The following is a 10,000-nucleotide window of genomic DNA, read 5'->3' as shown; positions in this document are numbered from 1 at the left end:
TAACGGAGGACATCGAGCGTCCCTTCTCCTCCTGTTGCAGCAGCCTGCGGCCTCCTCTGACCAAACTTTAAATCAGTCTGAGTAAATCTGCTGCTTTGTGTTCCATGTTCTGGTTCAGAGTGAGGATGTGCTTAAAGATTTCAGTCAATGAACGACATTGAAAAATTAAACATTAACATTAAAGTAAAAAGGAGTCAGGTTGAAGCAATAGTCGATTGAAGTTCAGTTTGTTAAAGCCCCACTCCAGGGCAGTTTGGCATTTTTAGGATATTCCATTTCTTTATTAGGCATTTCTTAACAATGGTGTTAACTTACACTGTGTTTTAAATTTATTTTCAACCTTTAAAGTGATATCTGGAAGATTTTCATGTAAATAAATGTCTGTTAAGTCACTATCGATCGGTGATTGAGCCTATGGCCCACTGATGAAAGCCTTTGCATTTGCAGTATTACAGACTGGGTGTCTGTGGCGACTTTCGTGGTAAAAAATCACAAGCGGCGCCCAGTTAGTGACGCGTTTTCCATCAGCCAGCAGTGGTTGGTCTGCCAGAGAGGGTAGGCGGAGCTAAGCGGCTGCTTTTCCGCTCTCTGCAAGTGTTGCGAGTAAACAGTAATCTACTATGGCTGAACAAACAAAGAAAAGATGGATGACTACAGATACAACTTCAACTAGAAGTGAAAATCCAAGAAGAAGAAACAAACTCGACGCTCAGATGAAGCAAACAGTCTGAAAAGGAAAGCGACCGTCAGCCAGGAAAATCAAGAGTTACAACCGGAGCCAACCGTGGACGTCACACATGCAGCACTGTCTGGATATCTGGGAAGTGTGCTCCTGCAATTACAATTTATTGCCATTAGGGGGCTGAGATCTTTGAGATTATAACTTTAACAAACATAATTAGGAACAATTAAGTGTAAGTATTAGGTCAGATACAATAGAAAATGATTAGGTAGGAATAAATGAAAACACCAGAAGAAGAGAAAAGTCTAGAGATAAACCAACATACTAACAAACAAACAAACAAACAAACAAACTGGTGTATTATAGTCGCATTACAAATGTCTCGTTTTTACATAGAGTCAAAGCACATCTAACCGTGCAGGCCGAGCAGATGGGCTGAAGTCTTTAGGAGGTTTCCATGTTCTCAGAACAAAATCTCCCTTATTTCAAAGCATGTGTGTGCTGTTCCAGTTATAATATATAATAATATTTAATTCAAAACTGATTTAAACTAATCAATAGATCTTTGTTGGTTAAAGTTGAGCATGAAGCATTTCTTCACTATCCTGTATGATCTTATGATCTAGTTCTCTGTACTGTCAGTTTTCTTGCCAGTTAAGTCAGGCCCTTTTTATTTATTTATGTATTTTTTTGTATTCCCAGAAAACATGGAAAATTGACGCTGTATCTTTATTATAGCAACCAAGTGCTTATTGACAAGTGACTTAATGTTTTACATAAAATTTTAAGCTGTTGCTTAAATTGAATAATGAATGAATAATTACGACTAAAGTAGAAGCCGCAAGTCAAAGATCATCCTCCAAGTGAGTGCAGGGTCACTGTCATGACCTGACTTCACTACAGGATCTCAGTCAAAGTTCATGAACTTCATATGAGTGTTTCTGGGGGCTTGGCCTCACTGATTATGTACAAAAACACACATTTATAACTTTATGCACGTATTGTGGCGAAAGTAGATCATATTTTATGGATTACATTTTGTCTGGGTTTCCCCTCTGGTGTCCTCTATCTGCTCTGCCTGAGGTCTCTGTGTTTGCAGATGCATAGACTGTATCCTTGATCCTGTTAGCGAGTTAGCTTAGTAATTGCACAGACTGCAGGCTTGGAGCATAAAAAGGGTTTGTGAGTGATTCCACCTCCAGCACAGGAGCTTTGGACGACCAGTCAGAGGAGCTTTTCAAACCCATGGGGGCGGCCTGGGGTGGGACTTTAGAGTCACGTACCTTAAAGTCAAACTCCGCCTCTGTGAAGTTCTTGTGCAGAGCAGGAGACAGGTACTGAGCCGTGGTCAGGATGATGCTGCAGAGCGAGAACACACACACACACACACACACACACAACACACACACACACACACACACACACACAGTCATTGTTAATGTAGTTAAGCTCTGTGTGTGAGTCAGTGGTGCATGCCAACACTGTCCGATGTGTGTCCCGGCCTTTCTGTGCCTACTTGCTGGTGAGGAGCCTCATGATGTTCCAGTCTCGGGGGAAAATGCTGAGCTTCATCAGGTTTCTGAACACACACAAAATCTTCAACAGGAACTCCTGCAGAGAGTTCGAGAGGAGAAGAGGAGGAGGAGTTTGAGGGGACTTATGCAACACATCATTTCTTTACAGACACGATAGTAATGTGTTTCCATTACGAGTTGTGTTTCCGTACCTTGAGCTCCTCTTTGCTCTGGAAGTTCTCCATCAGGTGTTGGAAGTGGATATCTGTCATCTGTCGGAGGAGGGACAGGAGGCAGGACACGTACTCGCCCTGCCAATGGGAAACCAGGGGACAAGCATGTGAGCCAATCACAAGGAAGCAGTGAGTGAGTAATCAGAGATGACGACAGCAGGATAAAACAGGCTGTATCACAAACTGTTCCCGACCACTACAGAGTATCACTTCTGTAAAATCACAGTCACGGCTGAGGAGGGCAATAAATCAGTCTTCATGACCGGCGAAACATGGGAGGAATTTGCCTTCATGAGCAGCAACATGGACACTGATGGAAAGCTCTCATTCATTTTAACTTAATCTGAGAAAAAGACAAATCTTATAAATTCAGGATGGAGTAAAGGTTGCTTTACATTCCTAACTGCACATCTGGTCAATTTTAAAATGGTAATTGTTGAGTTTTTTAACCTGGGCTCTTTTCTACACATCTTCGGCTCTAAATGACAAATGCAACATGATACGCCAAATGACATACACTGAAAGTTCTTGTTGTTTCCACTGACAGGCTCAGAGTGTTCTTCTCAGTGTGACATTACAGAAAGGATCCCTGCAGAGATGGACCTTTTTGCTAAAGAGGAAGATGATTTTGTTTAACTAGAAACAGTTACGTCGCTCTCTTCAGAGCCACCAGACCCCTTCGACAAAAACAGTAATTCTACCTCACAGAACTCTGCAGCTGCTTGTTTACTGATCCATCCCTCAGTCTGTGTGTTACAAAAATATAACCTTCGTACTATAAACAGGGGCAGATCCACACTTTTTTTACTGGGGTGGCCCAAGGATTATATGGCCCAACTGAGGCGCTGGCTTATGCAGGGGTGACATGAAGTATGGCTGCGTTCGAAATGCCGAACTATATACTACATACTACATGCTATATACTGCATACTGCGTTGGGCGGTAGTCTGTAGTATGGAGGAGCTTTCAAATTCATTTTGCAGTATGCTACGCCAGGCGGAAGTAAACAATAAGCGTCGCTTCTTTAGCTATAGCGCCCCCTGATGCTGGAATGCTGCAGCTGTCCGTCACTTCAGCTGCCGCTGTGACGTTCCAGCGCTTTGCATTGTGGGATACAGTAGGCGAGGCAGATTGATCCGATGCATACTGGAGATTTTCTCAGAGTCAGTACGAAATCCGGGTATTTTTGGCAGACTGCACATTTAGCTTTTGTTTGCATACTGCAGACTACATTTAGGCCACATCAGGACGTACTGCTAGTGTAGAGTGGCATTTCAAACATAGCACGTGTCCATATACACGAATGAATATCATCTATCTCCACCAATCATATCTACTTTGACTTCTAACATTAGTATCTAAAACATGTTATATTCCTTTGTATAATCTTTAACTTTAAAAAGTCACACAACAACATATAAATCTTCTAAGTTTAATTATTTAAGGAGTCTAAGAGATGTTTGTCCAGAGTAACAATTTAAAGTACTAAAGGAAAAGCGCCACATTGAAATGCAGACAAAGCTACTAGCAGCCTGTTACATAAGTCCCGCCTCTGACAAGGGACATAGCCAATCATAGTTTAGGATTTGGGGGTGGCCAATCAGATTTCAAGGGGTCTCTGGATCCACCCCTGACTTTAAACACCGACGTGACACAAGAATCAAAACACAATAATCAATTGAGTCATCGTTAGCTGTCCAAACCCTGTGTGCTGTGTGCTGCATGACACAAAACAATGTCCATTGTCAATGGAGTCTGGAGGCTTTGCAGAGAGTGATGGAAAAAGGATCTTAACTCTGTAGGTCTGTCTCTGTAGGATCTTTTCCATAATATTCCAGGTTTCCATAAAGGGTTTAAAAATACAGGAATACTTTTTTATTCTCACTAAAAAGTCAGCTGAAGGATAAAGTTACTAAAGTTTATGATCTTAACAAAATAATGTTTACAAGGCCGCAAAATGGAACTTAAATTCTTTATCTTTGCTTTGTTATAAGAAGGTCAGAGGAAAGTAAATAGTAAAGCAGTAAAGCCTGGCTGTAGGGTTGATTTTAATTTCTATTAACGCTCTAAAAATACAGTAAAAAGCTTAAAATCATGTCGTGTGTAATCTGCACGTAAAACTTCGACCTATACTGAGAAAAGGACCTACATACAACTCAGCATCACCTCCACAACTAAGATACAAACAAATATACCGACATCAGGATGCAAGAACAAAAACGTTAATGAGAAATATTAAAGCCGTGCAGGGATGCAAAGAGAGGAGGAGGAGGAGGAGGAGGAGGAGGAGGAGGAGGAGGAGGAGGAGGATTAAGACAGAGGGATGTTTAATGAGGGAGAAAGTGAGACGGATGCAGGACGACAGACGGGTCAGTGACAGGATGGATGAACGGATGGAACAGGGAAGGGCAATATGCACATATTCATTAACTTTAATTGACCAAAGCATCATAATCTCACCCTGTTTACTCTGAATGAGTTAATAGATTTGTATGGGCAATTCGAAACTCACATTGTGACAGATTTTGTTAACTTGTTTTTGTCATTTTTAACATGTAAAATAGAGGTATTAAAGTATTGCCCGGCCCCTCAATAGAGAGAGAGATACACAGGGGATGGAGGAGGGGGCGGGTGAGGTTGAAGTAGTCGTATTGTTAGTTACTAACAGTGATCTCCGCGGTGCACTGCGGACAGCGTTGACCCCTTACCGCCTCCTGCGACTGGCTCTTGCTCATGATTGACAGCAGGGTCTGCAGGAGGACGTCCAGCAGGGACTCCACCATCATCTCCACCTCCTCCTGCACCGACGTGTCCTGCAGGAAGAGTTCAGAGAAGAAAAGGGCGTAAAGGGGAACGTTAAGGAAAGTGAAGGTGACAGTCAGGGGGGGAAAGAGCACGGGAGAGGGAGTGAAGGACAGTAAGTAAAGGGAACAACAGTGAAGCATGTTTTACATAAATGTCACAACGGGACACAGATTTGGGTTCGTCGTGCCCGGGTGCTCCGGCGGATCCCCACTGAAGCTTCCCCAAAACGCTGACTGCAAGAAGTTTGACCTCTCCAGTCCAGGCATTATTATCATCAATCTCACTCATCAACAAACTGTTAAATCGTTTCCTGTTGAAGGTGTGGTCCTTGCTAGTGAAATGCTACTTAATGTAAATCAACCCAGTGAAGATGTCCTGTAACAGACCAGGTGCAGGGAGTCGACACAAACCTCGTCGGGAAAACCTCTTACCTTTGTCCTATTTGCTCCATTATTGCAAATGTTCACACATTTCACTTGCAGTGGGAGAAATCAAGTAGGAACCTAAAAGACAAACTATTCCCTTCTTGGAGCCGTATAGTATTTAAGTATATATATATATATAGTTTTTATATATTCGTATTTGTGGATGCTTTAGGTTGTTTGTTTGCAGTATGTTAGCAGGAGGTGCAACAAGGGAGTACAGTTAACTGAGATGTTCCAAAGGGGACGTTTGCTTCAGACGCTCCAACAAAAATCGATACATCAAACGTCAACTCAGCACAAGATTCATACTGAGGGGGATTCACTAAGGATAAATTGCGCATCATTTGCCCCCGCCATCTGCTCCGTCTCAAGATCTGATTCAATTGCACTGATGCTCTTGTTTTGTGTCTGATTGTGAAGACGAGCCGTCTGCAGCTCCGCTCTCTGCTGCGCGGTGCTGCGCTCTCAGCTGAGCGCACACTGACGGAGCTCAGCTCCATGCACAGATGGATGATGAGCAGGGAGAGGAGGGGGCAGCTCTTGACAGACTCGACAGGTGTTCACTAGCTTAACTGTCTGTAACGCAGCTTCATTTTTTTAAACAACGTGCAACAGCAGCTCGTCCGTATAATAATCCCTGTCCTGTGTAACGGCTCCACATGTGGACAGAGTGTGCCCGTGTGCCGGCGTTGAGCCTCGTACAGCCCCAGACTGATTGATCTCCTGATTACAATACTAATGACAAAATACTGTATTATTTACAGACAAATACATTTTTTGATCTCACAAAAGGTTGAGTTGCTGTCCTGATCAGTGTAAACTCAGAGCGTGGCAGCCCTCATAAGGTGCGCTGCAGTTACCACCAGCTCTCTGCAGACGGTAATATTGTCACTCTAACTGCTCTGCGCTGTTAGCGCTGCTGTTTGTGAATTAGACTCCTTTTGCCACGAGGCGCATTTGCATAGAAAGGGACCAAATTTACCCGATGTTTGCATAGTCACTCAATACAAGCAGCTCCGGAGCGCAGAGACGCTGTTTGCTCTGCAGCACTTGTGTGTTTGGAGAATGAGGCAGCGTCACTTGTGTCATCTGAACAGGTTTAACGGGCGCAAAAGCTGCGCAATCCTTTAGTGAATTAGGCCCTGAATGTGCTAAATAGGAACTTTCATATTGTTAAGTGTAATAAACACTGATGCCTCTAGGGGGCACTACAGTTTGGTAAATATCTGGGGTTCATTTACTGATTAAAGAAACCTGTAAATCTGCTGCAGCTAAGATCTCATGTCAGACCATCCAAACAGCACAATGACAATGTATGTATGTATGTATGTATGTGTGTGTGTGTGTGTGTGTGTGTGCGTGTGCGTGTGTTACCAGTGAGCTGCTCTTGATAATAGAGAATATGGAGCTGAGTATTCCCGAGCAGATGAGCAGCTCTTTCTGCTGCCTCAGGTGGAGGTGGATGTGATGCAGGACAACAGGAAGCAGGATCCTCCGAGACTCTGAGGACACACACGCTCATAGTTAAGTTCTGTAGAGCTGATGCATTAACTGCTGGTTGAAAAAGGGAAAGTATTGGCTAAGTCTCAGAAGAGCCGTTTCCATACTAAAAAACATACTTTAAACTTTTCATCTGTATGATGTCACAAAGGATCATAAAATACAAGAGTGTCAAGGCCCACAGAGAACAGACGAACAAAAGTGTCTTTATATGGAAAGAAAAATGGGTTCATATTAATATATATCACTACTTACTACTATAAATCAGAGGAGAGACAATAGGTTGTGTGTATGTTGGAAGTCAAACCTTAGTACCTGGGAAAGAGAAGAGGCGGCTGTCGACTGTGCGCGCGATGGACTGCAGTTTGACCACGTCCATGGACTGTCCGATGTGCACCGTGGACGGCATGCTGCCCAGAGTGCCGCGCACAAACTCGGCCACCTCCTGCACCGTAAACATCTGCAGCAGTTCGTCGAAGATCGCCGGGAACGAGTTCAGCAGCGCGGCCTGAGGAGGACGAGGCAGAGGAGAGGGTGAGTGAGGAGGGCAGGAGAGCAGAGGAGGGAGGATGGGAAACAAGAAAGTTAAAGAGAAAGAAGGAGGGTTAATAATGTTAGTGTTTGAAGAGGAGAGAATGTGACCCTGACCGTATTAAACATCGGAGAAGAGAAGAGGTGAGTTAAAGTGCACACAGTGAAAAGCTGAACTACAAAATGCTCAGTAGAGTGAGGAACATTGTAATTAACAGAATGTCGGGTTACTTTACTAAACAGGCTCTAATGTTGTTCGGTTTTTGGTCCAAGCCTCCAGCATCAGGAGGAGACTCGTGTGGTTAGAAAACTGCAGTTTGTAATACAGCTGTTCACCAGTAGAAACGTTTGAAAGGCACAAAGGAGAGCAAACAAGGAACAACTCTTTCCGTGTGTTCATTAGCAGATAAGAAATCACAGCAGGGTGGAAAGTTAAGTGTTTGAGGAGAAGACACAACCTTAAGTTGTTAGAGGAAAAAGTTCAAACATGTGCAGTGAACGTGACTCGGGAAGTCTTGTTTTCTACGACCGCAATTTCAAACCCCATTGGTTGTCTTCTGATGACGATATATCCTCTGGGAGAGACAGACAACGTTTCAGGGCTTCCGGTGTAACCAGTAGTTAGCGATAAAGGACTTTTGCCACAGCGCCGCAACGAAGCTACGTGGTTATGCCGTCATTGCCATTTTACAATGGACCAAGCAACAATGGTGTAAAGCCGCGGCGCTCTGGCTTTGCAGAAGCAAAACGTGCGCGAGGTGTAAACAAACGGTGTGTGATTCACATACACACACAGCGCTGTTCCGCCCTGCCGGCTGTGCTGTGTACACTGACGCCGTTTCGCCGCTGTTACTACCTGCAATGCTAGCTCAGAGGCGGAACGACTCCAGCCAACTATTCTGCCTCTGTGTGTTTTACATAGAAGACCATGCGTATTAATCCGGCATTGAACTGGCAGTTTAAGAAGGGCTATGGTTTACAGTCGGACGAGCAACTTGAGATGCAAGAATGGAGTTGGAGAGAGGCGACGTCTTAGAACAGACTGTTAGCTGAATGTGCATATGGATGTGTGTTTATAGACATTAATGAAAAGCTAAAATGTGGTCAGATGACGGCTGAGATTATGGTGGTACTACTGCGGGTTGTGTTCTGCCCCTTTAACTCTCCACGCTGACTGTTTTTCCTGCATACACTGAAGCCTGCTGATACGTGATTGGTCAACACTACTCGGACTACAAATGGAAACCAACAGATGCTTCTGTTTTCAGCTAAACTTTTAGAGTCCTCGTCTTGGTGCATGGATCTAAAGGTCTTGTTAGCTCATAACCTCACAGACAGAGAGAAGTGCTTTTCATGTGTGTTATTTTCCACATGTGAGGGTTTCTTCTCTTCAGGGTTCGATAGGAGGAAGATGTTTCTGAGGGGGAGGAAATAAAAAGGAAAAACATGTTCTGATTCAGAGTGTTTGCAGTTTAAGGGCTGTGATATGGAACAGGATTGCACAATAACGGAGGTGAGACATCAGCAGTCAGGACTGTGAGCAGGTGTGTGTGAGGCAGTCGAGCAGGGTCACAGGAGTGTGTGTGGAGGAGTGTGTGTGACGTTAGGCACACAAACGTCTGAACAGGTGAGTTAGGACTCTGGGCTTCACACAGGGAGCGGGGTGTTTGAAACCACACGGTTACTTACTGACAGCGGCCGCAGAGCGTTGGAGCTCCAGGCCTGCGAGCAGTTGGCCTGCCCGCCGCCAGGAGCCTGTCCCGGGGCGGGGGGCGGGGCTTGGCCCGGGGCGGGGGCTAGTGCTAAGGAAGCGGCAGGCCCGACACCGGGGCCGGGGGCCTGATTTGGGCCTGGACAAGGCTGGGAGCCCTGTGGTGTTTGGGTGTGGAGGGGGAGGCCCAGGAGGAATAACAGGGACCCAGAGGATGGAGCAAAGCATTGTGGGAGATTGAAAAAGGATTGTGAGGTAAGGAAGCAAGGAAAGGCCGAGGTACAAGAGAGATAAAGAGATCAGATCGAAGCAACTAAAAGGAGACGGGAATCTAATGAAGAAACTATAAGCAGATATAATTACATCATGGGATTAGCTGGAAAACAAGAGCATCGTCTAAACTACAAAGACACTGCAGCAACATTTCAGCTGTTAAAAAAGGATCCGTTTCACATCTGATGCTTCTATAAAACCATTAAAGAATTAAAGACAGGACCTAAAACAAAACAAGTCTCAGAAGGCTCCATGTTGTGTGTGTGTGTGTCCTCACCTGGGTGAAGATGAGGGTCTCTGAGTTGCGGCTGTCGAGGCTGAGGACG

At 44.6% G+C, this 10,000-nt stretch overlaps 2 protein-coding genes across 2 annotated transcripts in view; both read right to left on the bottom strand.

The window, feature by feature from the left end:
- The window catches only part of LOC138605277 (dedicator of cytokinesis protein 3-like), a 30,668-nt gene extending 28,450 nt beyond the window's left edge, over positions 1-2,218 (bottom strand). The window contains exons 1-2 of the mRNA XM_069677423.1: positions 2,199-2,218; positions 1,966-2,041 (exon numbers count right to left, since the gene is read on the bottom strand). Of these exons, the coding sequence (XP_069533524.1) occupies positions 1,966-2,041; positions 2,199-2,218 (96 nt within the window). The remainder of the gene's footprint in view (positions 1-1,965; positions 2,042-2,198) is intronic.
- A 2,865-nt stretch (positions 2,219-5,083) lies between these two features.
- The window catches only part of LOC138605275 (dedicator of cytokinesis protein 3-like), a 63,580-nt gene continuing 58,663 nt past the window's right edge, over positions 5,084-10,000 (bottom strand). Inside the window, exons 19-23 of the mRNA XM_069677422.1 lie at positions 9,952-10,000; positions 9,380-9,559; positions 7,475-7,667; positions 7,034-7,161; positions 5,084-5,242 (exon numbers count right to left, since the gene is read on the bottom strand). The exon at positions 9,952-10,000 is cut by the window's right edge and continues 122 nt beyond it. Coding sequence (XP_069533523.1) covers positions 5,084-5,242; positions 7,034-7,161; positions 7,475-7,667; positions 9,380-9,559; positions 9,952-10,000 — 709 coding nt within the window. The remainder of the gene's footprint in view (positions 5,243-7,033; positions 7,162-7,474; positions 7,668-9,379; positions 9,560-9,951) is intronic.

Source organism: Semicossyphus pulcher, unplaced genomic scaffold (genome assembly GCF_022749685.1).
Source record: "Semicossyphus pulcher isolate SPU_LCO1_2020_fin unplaced genomic scaffold, fSemPul1.0.p SCAF_3, whole genome shotgun sequence".
Lineage (NCBI taxonomy): Eukaryota > Metazoa > Chordata > Actinopteri > Labriformes > Labridae > Semicossyphus > Semicossyphus pulcher.
This window is presented reverse-complemented; position numbering and strand designations above follow the sequence as displayed.